Source organism: Salmo salar, chromosome 20 (genome assembly GCF_965601325.2).
Source record: "Salmo salar chromosome 20, fSalSal1, whole genome shotgun sequence".
In the NCBI taxonomy this organism is placed as follows: domain Eukaryota; kingdom Metazoa; phylum Chordata; class Actinopteri; order Salmoniformes; family Salmonidae; genus Salmo; species Salmo salar.
The window spans coordinates 42,635,310-42,654,908 of record NC_138310.1 but is presented as its reverse complement, the minus strand read 5'-3'; the positions used below and the strand labels follow the sequence as shown (position 1 = coordinate 42,654,908).

Sequence of the window (19,599 nt, the reverse complement as noted above, 5' to 3'; positions counted from 1 at the left end):
AAAGGCTGGTCATGACTGACATCAACACCACCATCCCAGACACCCTGAACCCACTCTGATCTTCAGATGACGCAACAGATCCACAGATGACGCAATCTCTAAGGGGCGGCAGGTAGCCTATTTGTTAAAGCATTGGGCCAGTAACTGAAAGGTTGCTGGATGGAATCCCTGAACTGACAAGGTAAAAATTTGTCGTTCTGCCCCCGAGCAAGGCAGTTAACCCACTGTTCCCCAGGCGAAGAAGACATGGATGTCGATTAAGGCAGCCCCCCCGCACCTCTTTGTTTCAGAGGGGTTGGGTTAAATGCGGACACATTTCAGTTGTATAAGCCTTTCCCTATTGCCCTTTCCAATCTGGATAAAAGCCACACCTATGTGAGAATTTTGTTCACTGATTCAGCATGAAACACCATAGTGCCCTCCAAGCTCATCACTAAACTAAGGACCCTGGGATTAAACACCTCCCTCTGCAACTGGATCCTGGACTTCCCAACCGGGCCACCTCCAGGTAGCAAGACATCCGCCACAATGACCCTCAACACGGGGGCCTTCAGGGGTGCTTGCTTAGTCCTCTTCTGTACTCCATTTTCACCCACGACTGCGTCACCGCGCACGACTCCAACACCATCATTAAGTTCGCAAACGACACGACGGTGGTAGGCCTGATCACCGATGACAATGAGACAGGTGGTTAGAGACCTGGCAGTGTGGTGCCAGGACAACAATCTCTCCCTCAACATCAGCAAGACAAAGGAGCTGATTGTGGAAATAGGGCCGATCACGCCCCCATTCACATAGACAGGCTGTAGTGGAGCGAGTCGAGAGCTTCAAGGACCTCGGTGTTCACATCACTAAGGACCTATCATGGCCCGAACACAACAACAAAGTTGTAAAGAGGACACGACAACGCCTCAGGAGGCTGAAAATATTAATCATGGGCCCTCAGATCCTCAAAAAGCATCACCGCTTGGTATGGTAACTGCTTGGGATCCAACCACAAGGCGCTACAGAGGGTAGTGCGTACAGCCCAGTACATCACTGGGACCGAGCTCCCTGCCATCTAGCACCTAAAAAGGCCCTAAAAAAATTGTCAAAGACTCCAGTCATCCAAGTCATAGTGTTCTCTCTGTTACGGCACAGCAAGCAGTACCAGAGCACCAAGTCTATGACCAAAAGGCTCCTGAACAGCCTCTACCCCCAAGCCATAACACTGCTGAACAGTTAATCAAATGGCTACCAGGATTATTTGAATTGTTTTTACACTGCTGCTACTCACTGTTTATTATCTATGTATAGTCACTCTACCTACATGTACAAATTACCTTGATTAAGCTGTATGCCCGCACTGTCAAGGGGTGTACTAGAGGCGAAGTCAGGTGCAGGAGAGCAGAGTAATGTTTAACAGGTGCACTTTTATTTTCGTTCCCAAAAACGAGAGCACTACATAAATCAAATGCACTCAAAACACGGAACATAACAAAAGTAAAGCGCGTAATAAAACACCACAATAACACGAAACAATTACACACAAAATACATGATGGGAAACAGAGGGTTAAATACAAGTAGATTGATTGGGTAAATGAAAACCAGGTGTGTATGGAACAAGACAAGACTAATGGACATATGAAAAATGGAGCGGCGATGGCTAGAAAGCCGGTGACGTCGATTGCCGAACGCCGCCCGAACAAGGAGAGGAGCCCGACTTCGGCGGAAGTCGTAACACGCACATTGACTCGGTAACAGTACCCCCTGTATATTGCCTCGTTATTGTTACTTTGTGTTACTTTTTATAATTTTTTTAACTTTTGTTTATTTACTAAATATTTTCTTAACTCTATTTCTTGAACTGCGTTGTTGGTTAAGGGATTGTAAGTAAGCATTTCATGGTAAGGTCTACACCTGTTTTATTCGGCGCATGTGACTAATACATTTTTTTTTAATCCTTATTTTACCATGTAAGTTGACTGAGAACACGTTCTCATTTACAGGGGAGAGGAGGGGGGATGAATGAGCCAATTGTGACACCATTTATTTAAAAAAAATTGCACTGGCTCTATGCACACTCACTGGACTCTACCCTCACACATACTACACTGACACTCCAACACACAGACAGAGAGACAGAGAGACAGAGAGACAGAGAGACAGAGAGACAGAGAGACAGAGAGACAGAGACACAGACAGACAGACAGACAGACAGACAGACAGACAGACAGACAGACAGACAGACAGACAGACAGACAGAGACAGACAGACAGAAGCTGCTGCCTAGGGATCCAGAATAAAATACAGAAACAGTCTCAATGCTGAGCATGACCTCAGTGTTGTACTGTCAAAAACTGATCCCAGAATAGACCTGCTTGTTGAAAACTTCAACAGCCACACACCTCTTATTAGGACTATGTGTGTGTTTTCTGGTCTATATCTGTGTTATGTGATCAAACAGTGTATTCCAATTCAGAATACCAATTATTTATGGTATTTTAACAGCAACAGTTCCAACCAAATGTTTTTTTTCAACAATACTTTCAATAGTAAGATGTACAGCAGGCCTGATCATTTTTGTTCTGTACTGTTACTTAGGTTTGCACTATCAACTTTATAAAAATACAAACCTGAAATACCTTATTTCTATAAGTATTCAGACCCTTTAATATGAGACTCAAAATTGAGCTCAGGTGCATCGTGTTTCCATTGATCGTCCTTGAGATGTTTCTACAACTTGATTGGAGTCCACCTGTGGTAAATTCAATTGATTAGACATGATTTGGGAAGGCACGCACCTGTCTATATAAGGTCCCAGTGCATCTCAGAGCCAAAACCAAGCCATGAGGTCGAAGAAATTGTCCGTAGAGCTCTGACACAGGATTGTGTCGCAGCACAGATCTGGGGAAGGGTACCAAAAAAATGTGTTAAGCATTGAAGGTCCCTAAGAACACATTGGCCTCCATCATTCTTAAATGGAAGAAGTTTGGAACCACCAAGACTCTTCCAAGAGCTGGCCGCCCGGTCAAACTAAGAAAATCGGGGGAGAAGGGAAACGGAGAGCAGACAGAGGGTTATTTTTGGCATTATAAGGCACAGGACCCTATGGCGTTCACAGAGCGCTTTGTACACAAATGTCAGTCGGAACTGGTCAAGAACCCCTCAATGGAGGACTTAACATCTACGATTAACCCCCCACAACAACAGCTCCCCAGGCACCCAGTGTGGCAGCCCCCCACGCCAAAACCTGTATGTTGGGTTGAAAGTGAAAGTCAAATTTCGGTTGGACCTTGTGTGCAATTGACCAATAAAGTGAACTCTCTCCCTTATGAAGCTTGCATTATCCCAATATTAGGAGATATATGTTTTGACTGAAAAATATGTGTGGAGACAAATTCCCAGTAGGAAAAACTCAATAATTTAAACATTGTTTTGCCCTCTGGGTTACTGATGTTGGTAAAGGCACTACTGTGGTAAAAATAAATAGTCAGTCCCGAGTTGATGTGCAGGGGTAGGAGGTAATTGAGGTAGCTAGGCACATATAGGTATGGTTAAAGTGACTAGGCAACATGATAGATCGACAGTAGCAGCAGCGTGTGTGTGTGTGTGTGTGTGTGTGTGTGTGTGTGTGTGTGTGTGTGTGTGTGTGTGTGTGTGTGTGTGTGTGTGTGTGTGTGTGTGTGTGTGTGTGTGTGTGTGTGTGTGTGTGTGTGTGTGTGTGTGTGTGTGTGTGTGTGTGTGTGTGCTGGGATGGCTTGTTAGTGTACTGTAACCTCCTTTACTGTAGCTCCCATCCTCTCCCAGTCTGAGAGTCTCAGGTTGCTCAGTGACAGGGCTCAGCAGCTCTGAGGGACGAGTCCCTCATCGCTATCATCATTATCAGGCCGCTGCAGAGACAAACACTGGTTATCATTAACTGAGCTCCACTAAGAGGATTGCTTCCTGCACTTCCAGCCTCCATGCAGTTATTTAAAGGGAGCTTGCACATCGCCGCCCTGCATGCCTGCCTGACGTGCGGCTTTAGATACACAGAGAGAGAGAGGGATAGATAGGAAGAGAGAGGGCAGGAGGTAGGGTGGGACAGAGAGAGAGAGGGACGTAGGGAGGGAGGGGTAGAGAGAGGGAGGGGAGAGAAAGAGAGAGGGATTGAGAGAGGGGAAGAGCGAGGGAGGGAGCAGGAGACAGAGGAAGAGTGAGGACAGGGAGAGAGAGATAGTGGGAGAGCGAGCAAGGACAGGGAGAGAACATGATGGAGTGAGAGAGCAGAGAGAGAGCGGATAAGTGAGTGAGTGAGCGAGGAGAGAGAGATAGAGGGCTGAGCGCCAGGAACAGGAGGAGGAGGAGAAGGAGGGGCATGGCAGTGTCAGTTTGTTCTGGTGTTCGCCAGCGCAGCAGAAGTGTTGTGCATCACAGTGTGGTGACAGTGACAGCAACGGCAGCTCAAACTGCTGCTCCAGAGCTGCAGGAGTAAACAACAACAACAACAGTAGCATCAACAGGGAGACGTTCTACCTGTGTGCAGCCTGGATAGGCATGGCCAGCCAACAGGACTCAGGCTTCTTTGAGATCAGCATCAAGTCTCTGCTCAAGTCCTGGAGTGGATGTGAGTATACACTAATTTGCCGGCCAGCCTGCCTGGCTTCCAGCGCAGCATGCTTGTTTAGTGCTGTTAGCGTTAGCTACCACACCAGACTAAATTTAGCTTCAGTCATTCAGAATGACAGACAGCGTAGAGATGATAGCGTAGCTTAGTGTTGCGCACATGTTGGCTGAACTACTTAGTGGTGCTGATTCACTATGTGTTTTACCCCAAGTTTTTGGGTTTTGGCTCCTTTTCCTGTTTGTGGGTGAGGGTCAGGGTAAGACTTCTTTCTACGTGAGCTGCCTGCCGTGGAGTTTAAATAGCTGCTGTTCAATGCTGGGCTGCCTAATAGGATTAGGGAGGTTCAGCTCTAAAGTGCAGCTTCACCACCCTGCCTTCCCATAGAGAGGCAGGATGGATAGGATGCTATTTGATTTGATTTATTAGGATCCCCATTTAGCCGACGCCAATGGCGACAGCTAATCTTACTGGGGTCCGACACATAACGAGAAATACATTACATACACAAGAATGTACAGTTTACATACATTTAAAAACATTAACATGTAGTGTGTGTGCATCTATCAGTTCCACATGCATGTCAGAACATACACACAGCAAGTAGGTCACATGGGGGAGAGATTTTGGGCCATGAGGTGTTGCTTTATTTGTTTTTTGAAACCGGGTTTGCTGTTCACTTACCCTATATAAGGAGGAAGGGAGTTCCATGCACTCATGGTTCTGAATAATACTGTACGTTTCCTTGAATTTCTTCTGGACCTGGGAACTGTGAAAATAGGCCTGGTGTTGAGTCTGGTGGTGAGTCTGGTGGTGAGTGTGTGTGTGGTGTGTGTGTGTGTGTGTGTGTGTGTGTGTGTGTGTGTGTGTGTGTGTGTGTGTGTGTGTGTGTGTGTGTGTGTGTGTGTGTGTGTGTGTGTCAATGCTGCCTGTAAGTTGACAATTAAAATATGAATAATTTTCAATGCATTAATGTTTCTTTTAAAAACAAGAAGTGACACAGTCAGTCTTTCCTCAACTCTTAGCCAAGTGAGACTGGTATGCATAGTATTAATATTATCCCACTGATTAATATGAAGAACAAGATGTGCCGATCTTCTGGAACAGCTGCAGCTTAACTAGGTCTTTCTTTGCAGCTCTTGACCGAATGACTGGACAATGATCAAGATAAGATCAAACTAGAGCCTGCAGGACTTGCTTTGTGGAGTGTGGTGTCAAAAAAGCAGAGCATCTCTTTATTAGGTACAGACCTCTCCCCATCTTTACAAACATTGAATCTACAGTTGAAATCGGAAGTTTACTCAGTTTTTCACAATTCCTGACATTTAATCCTAGTAAACATTCCCTGTCTTTAGGTCAGTTAGGATCACCACTTTATTTTAAGAATGTGAAATTTCAGAAAAATAGTAGAGAGAATGATTTATATCAGCTTTTATTTCTTTCATCACATTCCCAGTGGGTCAGAAGTTTACATGCACTCAATTAGTATTTGGTAGCATTGCCTTTAAATTGTTTAACTTGGGTCAAATGTTTCGGGTAGCCTTCCACAAGCTTCCCACAATAAGGTGAGTGAATTTTGGCCCATTCCTCCTGACAGAGCTGGTGTAACTGAGTCAGGTGTGTAGGCCTCATTGCTTGCACATGCTTTTTCAGTTCTGCCCATATATTTTCTATAGAATTGAGGTCAGGGCTTTGTGATGGCCACTCCAATACCTTGACTTTGTTGTCCTTAAGCCATTTTGCCACAACTTTGGAAGTATGCTTTGGGTCATTGTTGCTTCAATATATCCACATCATTTTCCTTTCCTCATGATGCCATCTATTTTGTGAGGTGCACCAGTCCCTCTTGCAGCAAAGCTCCCCCACAACATGATGCTGCCACCCCATGTGCTTCACGGTTGGGATGGTATTCTTCGGCTTGCAAGCTTCCCCCTTTTTCCTCCGAACATAACGATGGTCATTATGGCCAAACAGTTCTATTTTTGTAAAAAAAATCTAAATTACGATCTTTGTCCCCATGTGCATTTGCAGTTTTGGAGCTGTGGCTTCTTCCTTGCTGAGCGGCCTTTCAGGTTATGTCGATATAGGACTCGTTTTATTGTGGATATAGATATTTTTGTACCTGTTTCCTCCAGCATCTTCACAACGTCCGTTGCTGTTGTTCTGGGATTGATTTGCTCTTTTCGCACCAAAGTACATTCCTTCCTGAGCGTTATGACGGCTGCATGGTCCCATGGTGTTTATGCTTGCGTACTATTGTTTGTATAGACGATCGTGGTACCTTCAGGCGTTTGGATATTGCTCCAAAGGATGAACCAGACTTGTGGAGATCTACAATTTTTTTCTGAGGTCTTGGCTGATTTCTTTTCATTTTCCCATGTCAAACAAAGATGCACTGAGTTTGAAGGAAGGCCTTGAAATACATCCACAGGGACACCTTCAATTTAATCAAATGATGTCAATTAGCCTATCAGAAGCTTCTAAAGCCATGACATCATTTTGTGGACACACCTGAAACCCCACCTCTTTAAGGAATACCTGGGATAGGATAAAGTAATCCTTCTAACCCCCCCTTAAAAGATTTAGATGCACTATTGTAAAGTGGTTGTTCCACTGGATATAAGGTGAATGCACCAATTTGTAAGTCGCTCTGGATAAGAGCGTCTGCTAAATGACTTAAATGTAAATGTAAAATGTGGAATTTTCCAAGCTGTTTAAAGGCACAGCCAACTTAGTGAATGCAAACTTCTGACCCACTGGAATTGTGATACAGTGAATTATAAGTGAAATAATCTGTCTGTAAACAATTGTAAAAATTACTTCACTCACCTTATTGTGGGAAGCTTGTGGAAGGCTACACGAAACGTTTGACCCAAGTTAAACAATTTAAAGGCAATGCTACCAAATACTAATTGAGTGCATGTAAACTTCTGACCCACTGGGAATGTGATGAAAGAAATAAAAGCTGATATAAATAATTCTCCCTACTATTTTTCTGAATTTTCACATTCTTAAAATAAAGTGGTGATCCTAACTGACCTAAAGACAGGGAATTTTTACTAGGATTAAATGTCAGGAATTGTGAAAACTGACTAAACTTCCGATTTCAACTGTAGATTCAATGTTTGTAAAGATGGGTAGAGGTCTGTACCTAATAAAGAGATGCTCTGCTTTTTTGACACCACACTCCACAAAGTAGAAGTCAGTTGTTAACAAGAAATGTGTGGAGTGGTTGAAAAAATGTCTGACTTCAACTGTATGTGTTTTGACCATGACAGTTTTACAATCCAAGGTTACACCAAGTAATTTAGTCTCCTCAACTTGTTCAACAGCCATACCATTCATTACCAAATATATACAGTGCATTCTGAAAGTATTCAGACCCCTTGACTTTTTCCACATTTTGCTACATTACAGCCTTATTCGAAAATGGAATCAATCTAAACATACCCTATAATGGCAAAGCGAAAACAGGTTTTCTGACATTTTTGCTAATTTAGTCAAAATTAAAAAATGGAAATATCACATTTACATATGTATTCAGACCCTTTACTCTGTATTTTGTTGAAGTACCTTTGGCAGCGATTACAGCCTCGAGTCTTCTTGGGTATGATGCTACAAGCTTGGCACACCTGTATTTGGGGACTTTCTCCCATTCTTCTCTGCAGATCCTCTCATGCTCTGTCAGGTTGGATGGGGAGCATTGCTGCACAGCTATTTTCAGGTCTCTCCAGAGATACTCGATCTTGGTCAAGTCCGGGCTTTGGCTGGGCCACTCAAGGACATTCAGAGACTTGTCTCGAAGCCAGTCCTGCGTTGTCTTGGCTGTGTACTTAGGATATTTGCCCTGTTGGAAGATTAACCTTTGCCCCAGTCTGAGGTCATGAGCGCTCTGGATCAGGTTTTTATCAAGGATCTCTCTGTACTTTACTTTGCTCCGTTCATCTTTGCCTCGATCCTGACCTTTCTCCTAGTCCCTGCCGCTGAAAAACATCCCCACAGCATGATGCTGCCACCACCATGCTTTACTGTAGGGATGGTGCCAGGTTTCTTCCAGATGTGACGCTTGGCATTCAGGCCAAAGAGTTCAATCTTGGTTTCATCAGACTAGAAAATCTTGTTTCTCATGGTCTGAGAGTCTTTAGGTGCCTTTTAGCAAACTCCAAGCAGGCTGTCATGTGCCTTTTACTGAGGAGTGGCTTCCATCTGGCCACTCTATCATAAAGGCCTGATTGGTGGAGTGCTGCAGAGATGGTTGTCCTTCTGGAAGGTTCTCCCATCTCCACAGAGGAACTCTAGAGCTCTGTCAGAGTGACCATCGGGTTCTTGGTCACCTCCCTGACCAAGGCTCTTCTCCCCCGATTGCTCAGTTTGGCCAGGCGGCGAGCTACGGGAACAGTCTTGCTGGTTCCAAACTTCTTCCATTTAACAATGATGGAGGCCAATGTGTTCTTGGGGACCTTCAATGTGCCTCGAAACAATCCTGTCTCGGAGCTCCAATGGCAATTCCTTCAATCTAATGGCTTGGTTTTGGCTCTGACATGCACTGTGAACTGTGGGACCTTATATAGACAGGTGTGTGCCTTGGAAAATCATGTCCATGCAATTGAATTGACCACAGGTGGACTCCAATCAAGTTGTAGAAACATCTCAAGGATGATTAATGAAAACAGGATGCACCTGAGCTCAGTTTTGAGTCTCATAGCAAAGGATCTGAATACTTATGTAAATAAGGTATTTCTGTTTTGTTTTCGTTTTAATTTGCAAAAATGTATAAAAACCTGTTTTAGATTTGTCATTATGGAGTGTTGTTTGTATATTGATGAGGAACTTTGTTTATTTAATCAATTTAAGAATAAGTCTCGTAACTTAACAAAATGTGGAAAAAGGGAAGGGGTCTGAATACCTTCCAAATGCACTGTATTTTCAACTGTGCTGTGATGTTTCATAAAAGCTCTGAACCTTTCTATTCTCATATATTCTACATATTGTAAATTACAGATAAACATTATTATATTATTGATCGATTGACTATGACTTTTTAAATACCCAGCAGTGCTATTTGCAGTTAGCTCCAGGTAAATATTGCAATGCTTCAGCCATTACTCCAATAACTTTACAAAATGTAAACTTACAATGCCTTTCCTTCATTATGAGTTTTTTATGCATGAGTACAATGGCTCACTGTTTATTGTTGTCATTTCCTGCTAAGTTTGCCCACTTTGCCAGTGAAGTAATCATTAAAATAATTGGCAACATCAAATGGTTTTGTGATGAATATGCCATCTGATTCGATGAAAGATGGAATTGAATTTGTCTTTCTGACCATAATTTCATTTAAAGTACTCCAAAGTTTCTTTGCATCATTCTTTATATCATAGATACTGACTTTATGATACAGTTTCTTCTTATTTTTGTTGTGTTTCGTCACTTACTTTCTCAATTTGCAGTAAGTCAAGATGTGCAGCCAGACGTATTAGCCACCCCATTTGCCCCTTTTCTTTCAAACGTACAGTTTTTCATTTCCTCATCGATCCATGGAGATGTAACAGTCAGTTTCTTAACAGGTGCATGTTTATCAATAATTGGAAGAAGCAATTTCATAAATTCATCAAGTGGAGTGTCTGGATGCTCCTTATTAATCACATCAGACAAATACATATTTTTAACATCATCCACATAAGAGTCACAGCAAAATCTTTTGTATGATCTCTTATACACTATTTTAGGCCCAGCTGTTGGAACTTTGGCTTTCTTGGATAAGGTCACTATATTGTGATCACTGCATCCAATGGGTACAGATGCAGCTTTAGAACAAAGTTCTACAGTATTAGTAAAAATGTGATCAGTACATGTGGATGATATTGTTCCTGTAGTGTTTGGAAACACCCTGGTAGGTTGATTAATAACCTGAACCAGATTATGTGCGCTGGTTACAGTGAGACGCTTCCTCTTCAGTCCTCTCAGTCAATATTCAGGTCCCCAAGAAAGTAGATCTCTGTTTACATCACATACACTATCAAGCATTTCACACATATTATTTAGATATTGACTGTTAGCACTTGGTGACCTATAGCAACAACCCAAAAAGAAAAGGCTTCAGATGTGCCATGTGAACCTTCAACCACAACACTTCAATAACACTTGGCATAAGATCTTCTCTAAGCATTACAGGGATATGGCTCTGAAAATATACAGCAACACCTCCCCCATAAGCAAAACTGTCTCTTCTATAGATGTTATATCCTTGTATTGCTATGAAATGAATTATCTAATCGAGTCTCAGAAATGACTAGTATATAAATGTTATCTGATGTTATCAAGTTATTGATTTAAGTAACCTTCTTTCTAAGGCTACATATAGTAATATGGGCTACTTCCCTGGGTGGCTTATCAGAGATAGACATAATATGTAAAATATCTAACACAGCAAGATAAAATAAATATACTGCTCAAAAAAATAAAGGGAACACTTAAACAACACATCCTAGATCTGAATGAAATAAATAATCTTATTAAATACTTTTTTCTTTACATAGTTGAATGTGCTGACAACAAAATCACACAAAAATAATCAATGGAAATCCAATTTATCAACCCATGGAGGTCTGGATTTGGAGTCACACTCAAAATTAAAGTGGAAAACCACACTACAGGCTGATCCAACTTTGATGTAATGTCCTTAAAACAAGTCAAAATGAGGCTCAGTAGTGTGTGTGGCCTCCACGTGCCTGTATGACCTCCCTACAACGCCTGGGCATGCTCCTGATGAGGTGGCGGATGGTCTCCTGAGGGATCTCCTCCCAGACCTGGACTAAAGCATCCGCCAACTCCTGGACAGTCTGTGGTGCAACGTGGCGTTGGTGGATGGAGCGAGACATGATGTCCCAGATGTGCTCAAATGGATTTAGGTCTGGGGAACGGGCGGGCCAGTCCATAGCATCAATGCCTTCCTCTTGCAGGAACTGCTGACACACTCCAGCCACATGAGGTCTAGCATTGTCTTGCATTAGGAGGAACCCAGGGCCAACCGCACCAGCATATGGTCTCACAAGGAGTCTGAGGATCTCATCTCGGTACCTAATGGCAGTCAGGCTACCTCTGGCGAGCACATGGAGGGCTGTGCGGCCCCCCAAAGAAATGCCACCCCACACCATGACTGACCCACCGCCAAACCGGTCATGCTGGAGGATGTTGCAGGCAGCAGAACGTTCTCCACGGCGTCTCCAGACTCTGTCACGTCTGTCACGTGCTCAGTGTGAACCTGCTTTCATCTGTGAAGAGCACAGGGCGCCAGTGGCGAATTTGCCAATTTTGGTGTTCTCTGGCAAATGCCAAACGTCCTGCACGGTGTTGGGCTGTAAGCACAACCCCCACCTGTGGACGTCGGGCCCTCATACCACCCTCATGGAGTCTGTTTCTGACCGTTTGAGCAGACACATGCACATTTGTGGCCTGCTGGAGGTCATTTTGCAGGGCTCTGGCAGTGCTCCTCCTGCTCCTCCTTGCACAAAGGCGGAGGTAGCGGTCCTGCTGCTGGGTTGTTGCCCTCCTATGGCCTCCTCCACGTCTCCTGATGTACTGGCCTGTCTCCTGGTAGCGCCTCCATGCTCTGGACACTACGCTGACAGACACAGCAAACCTTCTTGCCACAGCTCGCATTGATGTGCCGTCCTGGATGAGTTGCACTACCTGAGCCACTTGTGTGGGTTGTATACTCCGTCTCATGCTACCACTAGAGTGAAAGCACCGCCATCATTCAAAAGTGACCAAAACATCAGCCAGGAAGCATAGGAACTGAGAAGTGGTCTGTGGTCCCCAGCTGCAGAACCACTCTTTTATCGGGGGTGTCTTGCTAATTGCCTATTTCCACCTGTTGTCTATTCCATTTGCACAATAGCATGTGGAATTTATTGTCAATCAGTGTTGCTTCCTAAGTGGACAGTTTGATTTCACAGAAGTGTGATTGACTTGGAGTTACATTGTGTTGTTTAAGTGTTCCCTTTATTTTTTTGAGCAGTGTGTATATATATATATATATATATATATATATATATATATATATATATATATATATATATATATATATATATGTATACACACACACACTAATGGTCAAAAGTTTTAGAACACCTACTCATTCAAGATTTTTATTTTATTTTACTATTTTCTATATTGTAGAATAATTGTGAAGACATCAACATTATTAAATAACACATATAGAATCATGTAGTAACAAAAAAATTGTTAAACAAATCAAAATTACATTTTATATTTGAGATTCTTCAAATAGCCACCGTTTGCCTTACATCTGGTGATGTAAGTGGAATGATGAGATAGATGTTCTTCTTCTCTGTTTTGTTTTATTATTTCACTGCCATACTGTGTTCGATCTTGTCAAGCCATCTTGTCTCAAGAGGACCACAGTGGAAATAAGTCCCAGACTTTATTGTGTGTTATCCTCCATGATTTTATTCATGCGCATGTATGGCTTTTTCAAGTTTTATGTGTGCTTGTTTTTTAAAATTGTCAAATTAATAAACTAAACTAAACTTGCCTTGATGACAGCTTTGCACAGTCTTGGCATTCTCTGAACCAGCTTCACCTGGGATACTTTTCCAACAGTCTTGAAGAAGTTCCCACTTATGCTGAGCACTTGGTGGCTGCTTTTCCTTCACTCTGCGGTTCATCTCATCCCAAACCATCTCAATTGGGTTCAGGTCAGTGGGATTGTGGAGGCCATGTCATCTGGTGCAGCACTCCATCACTCTCGTTCTTGGTCAAATATCCCTTACACAGCCTGGACGTGTGTTGGGTCATTGTCCTGTTTAAAAACAGATGATAGTGCCACTAAACGTAAACCAGATGGGAATGTTTATCTCTGCAGAATGCTGTGTTAGCCATGCTAGTTAAGTGTACCTTGAATTCTAATAAAGCACCACCACACCATCACACCTCCTCCTTCTTGCTTCACGGTGGGAACCACACATGCGGAGATCATCCATTCACCTACTCTGCATCTCACACAAAGACACGGCGGTTGTAACCAAAAATCTCAAATTTGGACTCATCAGACCAAAAGGACAGATTTCCACTGGTCTACTGTCCATTGCTCGTGTTTCTTGGCCCAAGCAAATATTTTCTTCTTATTTGTGTCCTTTAGTAGTGGTTTCTTTGCAGCAATTCAACCAAGAAGGCCTGATTCACGCAGTCTCCTCTGAACAGTTGATGTTGAAATGTGTCTGTTACTTGAACTCTGAAGCATTTATTTGGGCTGCTATTTTTGAGGCTGGTAACGCTAATGAACTTATCCTCTGCAGCAGAGGTAACTCTGGGTCTTCCTTTCCTGCGGCGGTCTTCATCAGAGACAGTTTCTTCATAGCGCTTGTTGGTTTTTTGCGACTGCACTTGAAGAAACGTTCTTGACATTTTCCAGATTGACTGACCTTCATGTCTTAACTCGTAAGGATCCACCCCTTTTTTTCAATTTTCGCATAAAATGACATACCCAAATCTAAGGTCCTTGGAACTGTAGCCAACCTCCCTGGGTGCGGCCGCAAGAGGAAAATCGACTCCAGATTAAACAGAAGGATAGTGCTAATGGTAGAAAAAGAACCAACGATATCTGCCAAAGAGATACAAGCTGAACTCCAAGGTAAAGGTACGTCAGTTTCTGATCGCACCATCTGTCGCTTTTTGAGCTAAAGTGGGCTCCATGGAAGAAGACCCAGGAGGACTCCACTTTGAAAGAAAAACATAAAACAGCCATACTGGAATTTGCTAAAATGCATATTGACAAGCCACAATCCTCCTGGGAGAATGTCCTTTGGACAGGTGAGTCAAAACTGGAGTCAAAACCAGTCACATCAGCTCTATGTTTACAGACGAAAAAAATGAAGCTTTCAAAGAAAAAAACACCATACCTACAGTGAAACATGGAAGAGGCTCGGTTATGTTTTGGGGCTGCTTTACTGTGCCTGGCACAGGGTGCCTTGAATCTGTGCAGGGCATAATGAAATCTCAAGACTTTCAAGGCGTTCTGGAGCGAAACGTACTGCCCAGTGTTAGAAAGCTCTGTCTCAGTCACAGGTCATGGGTCCTCCAACAGGATAATGACCCAAAACACACAGCTAAAAGCAACCAAGAATGGATAAGAACAAAACATTGGACTATTCTGAAGTGGCCTTCTATAAGTCCTGATCTGAATCCTATCAAACAACTATGGAAAGAGGTGAAACTTGCAGTCTGGAGAAGGCACCCATCAAACCTGAGACAGTTGGAGCAGTTTTCTCAGGAAGAGTGGGCCAAACTACCTGTTATCAGCTGCAGAAGTCTCATTGATAGCTACAGAAAACGTTTGATTGCAGGGATTGCCTCTAAAGGTTGTGCAACAAAATATTACGTTAAGGGTCCCATCATTTTTGTCCATGCCATTGTCATTTGTTTTATTATTTACAATATTATGTTGAATAAAAAGTCAAAAGCAAAGTATGATTTCTATTAAATATGGAATAAACAATGGTGGATGCTAATTACTTTTGTCAGTTTCAAGTTATTTCAGAAAAAATTGTGCATTCTTCGTTTTTTGTGGCGGGGTACCAACAAATTTGAGCACATCTGTATATGGGCTCCTGAGTGGCGCAGCAGTCTAAAGCACTGCATCTCAGTGCTAGAGGCATCACTACAGACCCTGGTTCGATTCTAGGCTGAATCACAACTGGCCGTGATTGGGAGTCCCATAGGGCGGCGCACAATTGGCCCAGCGTTGTCCGGGTTTGGCCGGGGTAGGCCGTCATTGTAAATAAGAATTTTTTCTTATCTGACTTACCTAGTAAAATAAAAAATTACGACCTCGTAATGCCGAAGTGTGCTGTTCAGACCACTGCGCTACTGCAGTTCACAATGCTCTAGCAAGCCGTGAGAATACTGATGATACTAGATGTTATGAGGTCGGTTGGTTTGCAGAGCCTTCCCAAACCCCCTAGGTACGTTACTGCACTGTATAGCCTACGAACACGCCCCCCTGGCAGCGATTCTAAATATGACATATTTATTCAAGTCCTCTTGCTAAAGGATTATTTTCCTCCTGGAATGAAATGGGTCAAATTAAGATCTGACATCTGTAGGGAGCACCACCATGCTCAGAGAGTTTGTCAGCAGCAGTGTGCTGGTGATGTAATGCCCAGTGTGCCTGAGCTAGCCTGTTGTTTATTGAGTCACATGTGGCGTACCAGTCACAGCCTCTGATACAGAGCCCAGAGTGACTAGCCACACTGGTTGCTTTCTTCAGCTCCCCATTTACAGCTGAAAGCATGCAACATGAGACCCATTCAGTCAAAAGAGATAAAGGCTGGAGAAGTCGTTTCAGTGAACACTTATCTTTCATTTAGGCTAATAGTCCTCATGTTTAATTTAACAGTCGAAACTTGGTTGTGTTCGGTACTTTGCTGAAAGGACAACCTTATTTTTGGTTGGGAGTTTCCATTTTCCATCGCTTACGAGCATTGTTGTCACGTCACAAATGATCAACTAGACAACAGACCATTGGCCAAACATACAAGTCAACGTTTCTACAAATCTATAGGACTGTCAATTTGCTGAGAGGATAGGAGTTAAAGAGAAGACCGTGGTTAGCTAACTTTACCTTAAGCTATACAGCACTAGGCTAATTTTGCTTAAGTTGGCTGGCTGAGCCTGACTGAGACTGCTGTTTACACTCTGCTGCTTTGCCCTGTGCCTCATACTCTAGAGGGAGGGAGGGAATGGGAGGTGGGAGGAAGGGAGGGAGGGGGGAAAGGGGAGGGCTGAAGTGTCAGTATAGTGTGTACCCCAGGATAAATATAGTCACACAACTATGCCACCGTAGCATGTTAGCCCTCGTCATTCCAATGGGCCGTGGCTAAAAATTCCTGCCTGACCTTCACTCTTGGAAGGTACTGGTTGATCACAAGGCAGCACACAGCCACAGAGGCAGGCTGGAACTGACTGGGAGATATAGGAAGAGATTTGTGTGGATCAGCAAACAACCCAGCCTTTTAAACACACCTGTCTCTACAGACCCACTCTGGGTCAGTTCACCATGGAGCGTACACCCAGGAGCACAGACAGAAAATCAACAGAGTCCAGGGACAGACAGACGGAAGGACATTAGAGGATTTGTAGCGTGTGTTTGTCAGACTTTTAGAACCCTGGCCACTCTCCCTCCCTTCCCCACCATGGACGGCACGGCTGTGTGTTGGAGCAAGGCTAGTGTCATCAGCTTCATCAAGGGCCTGGGTAGGTGCTGGGCTGGGTAGGTGCTGGATTGGACTTGATAGGTGCTAAGTTAGTTCTGGGCTTGGCTGGGTAGGTGTTAGACTGGGCTGGTTAGGTGCTGAGCTAGCCTGAGCTGGGTAGGTGCTGGATAGGTGCTCGGCTGGGTAGGGGCATGGCTCCGCTTAGTATGTGCTGAACTGTATAGGTCCTGAACTGTATAGGTGCTGGGTTGGGTAAGTGCTGGGCTGGGTAGGTGCTGGTCTGTAGGGGCCTGGGAAGGGGCTGAGCTCAGTTGGGCTGGATAGGGGTATGGGAAGGTGTTAGGTTGTGCTGGGGTGGGTTGGGTTGGGTAGGAGCCTGAGAAGGTGATAGGTTGGGGTTGGTAGGTGTATGGTAAGGTGTTGGGATGGGTTGGGCACAGCCAGTTTAGGTGCTTGTGGTCCTGTGTGGCTCAGTTGGTGGAGCATGGTGTTTGCAACGCCAGGGTTGTGGGTTCGATTCCCACGAGGGACAAGTACGGAGAAAAAATTTATGAAATGTATGCATTCACTACTGTAAGTCGCTCTGGATAAGAGCATCTGCTAAAATGACTAAAATGTAAATGTAAAAAATGTGCTTGGTTGTGGTGGCTAGAGACCAGCGTACGGCACTTGGCTTTGGTGGGCATGAGGATGAGAGTGTACTGTAAGCCGTGCCAGATAGGCACACATGCTGGGCATTCCTGGCAGATAAAAAGTACACATAAGAATGCGCCATGTGGTTGATTAAAGCAGAGGCATGGACGACACTTCTACTGCTGCCAGCCCCACTCTCTGGCCCCTTCCGACGCGCTGCTTGCTGCAATACAGTAACTTAAATTTCAGAAAGAAAATTTACCATGTAGACTAAAATAAAAAGTAACACAATAAGAATAACAATAACGAGGCTATGTCAGTGTGCGGGGGGGTACAGGCTAGTTGAGGTAATCTGTACATGTAGGTAGGGGCGAAGTGACTATGCATAGGTAACAAACAAACAGTGAGTAGGAGCAGTGTACAAAAGGGGGGTCAATGTAAATTGTTCGGTGGTGATTTTATGAATTGTTCAGCAGTCTTATGGCTTGAGGGTAGAAGCTGTTGAGGACCCTTTTGGTCCTAGACTTGGCGCTCCAGTACCACTTGCCGTGCAGTAGCAGAGAAAATAGTCTTTAACTTGGGTGACTGGAGTCTCTGACAATTTTATGGACTTTCCTCTGACACAGCCTATTATATAGGTCCTAGATGGCAGGACGCTTGGCCCCAGTGATGTACTGGGCCGTTCGCACTACCCTCTGTAGTGCCTTACGGTCAGGTGCCGAGCAGTTGCCATACCATGCGGTGATGCAATCGGTCAGGATGCTCTCGATGGTGCAGCTGTAGAACCTTTTGAGGATCTGGGGACCCATGCCATATCTTTTCAGAAACAGTTTTGTTGTGCCCTCTTCATGACTGTTTTGGTATGTTTGGACCATGATAGTTCGTTGGTGATGTGGACACCAAGGAACTTGAAACTCTCGATCCGCTCCACTACAGCCCCGTCGATGTTAATGGGGGCCTGTTCGGCCCGCCGTTTTCCTGTAGTCCACGACCAGCTCCTTAGTCTTGCTCACATTGAGGGAAAGGTTGTTGTCCTGGGACCACACTACCAGTTCTCTGACCACCTCCCTATAGGCTGTCTCTCCGTTGTCGGTGATCAGGCCTACCACTGTTGTGTCGTCAGCAAATTTAATGATGGTGTTGGAGTCGTGTTTGGCCATGCAGTCGAGGGTGAACAGGGAATACAGGAGGGGACTAAGTACACACCCCTGAGGAGCCCCAGTGATAAGGATCAGCGTGGCAGACGTGTTGTTGCCTACTCTTACCACCTTGGGGCGGCCCGTCAGGAAGTCCAGGATCCAGTTGCAGAGGGAGGTGTTTAGTCCCAGAGTCCTTAGCTTAGTGATGAGCTTTGTGGGCACTATGGTGTTGAACGCTGAGCTAGAGTCAATAAACAGAATTCTCACATAGGTGTTCCTTTTGTCCAAGTGAGAAAGGGCTGTGTGGAGTGCGATTGAGATTGCGTCATCTGTGGATCTGTTGGGGCGGTATGCAAATTGGGGTGGGTCAAGGGTGTCTGGGAGGATGCTGTTGATGTGAGCCATAACCTGCCTTTCAAAGCACTTCATTTAGGCAGGTTACCTTCGCTTCCTTGGGCACAGGGACTAGGGTGGTCTGCTTGAAACATGTAGGTATTACATACTCGGTCAGGGAGAGGTTGAAAATGTCAGTGAAGACACTTGACAGTTGGTCCGCGCATGCTTTGAGTACACGTCCTGGTAATCCGTCTGGCCCAGCGGCTTTGTGAATGTTGACCTGTTTAAAGGTTTTGTTCACATCGGCTACCGAGAGTGTTATCACACAGTCATCCAGAACAGCTGGTGCTCTCGTGCATGCTTGCGTCTGGGTTACCCTTTGTAGTCCGTAATAGGTTTCAACCCCTGCCACATCCAATGAGCGTCAGAGCCAGTGTAGTAGGATTCAATCTTAATCCTGTATTGACGCTTTGCTTGTTTGATGGTTCATCTGAGGGCATAGCAGGATTTCTTATAGGCATCCGGATTAGTGTCCTGCTCCTTGAATGCAGCAGCTCTAGCCTTTAGCTCGATGCGGATGTTGCTTGAAATCCATGGCTTCTGGTTGGGATATGTATGTACAGTCACTGGGGGGACGTCATCATCGATGCACTTATTGATGAAGCCGA

The 19,599-nt window shown here is 44.3% G+C and overlaps 1 protein-coding gene across 6 annotated transcripts in view; it reads left to right on the top strand.

The window, feature by feature from the left end:
• Positions 1–19,599, top strand: part of LOC106580640 (protein furry homolog) — a 282,430-nt gene that overhangs the window by 14,104 nt on the left and 248,727 nt on the right. Inside the window, exon 1 of one of the 6 annotated variants that reach the window (XM_082966436.1) lies at positions 4,175–4,590. The exons of 3 other annotated variants lie outside the window; for them this stretch is intronic. In XM_082966436.1, the coding sequence (XP_082822562.1) occupies positions 4,521–4,590 (70 nt within the window). In that variant the 5' untranslated portion in view covers positions 4,175–4,520. Of the gene's footprint in view, positions 1–4,174; positions 4,591–16,513; positions 16,864–19,599 lie in introns of those variants that run through there. 2 more of the 6 variants (XM_014161918.3, XM_082966438.1) reach the window with 2 other exon arrangements.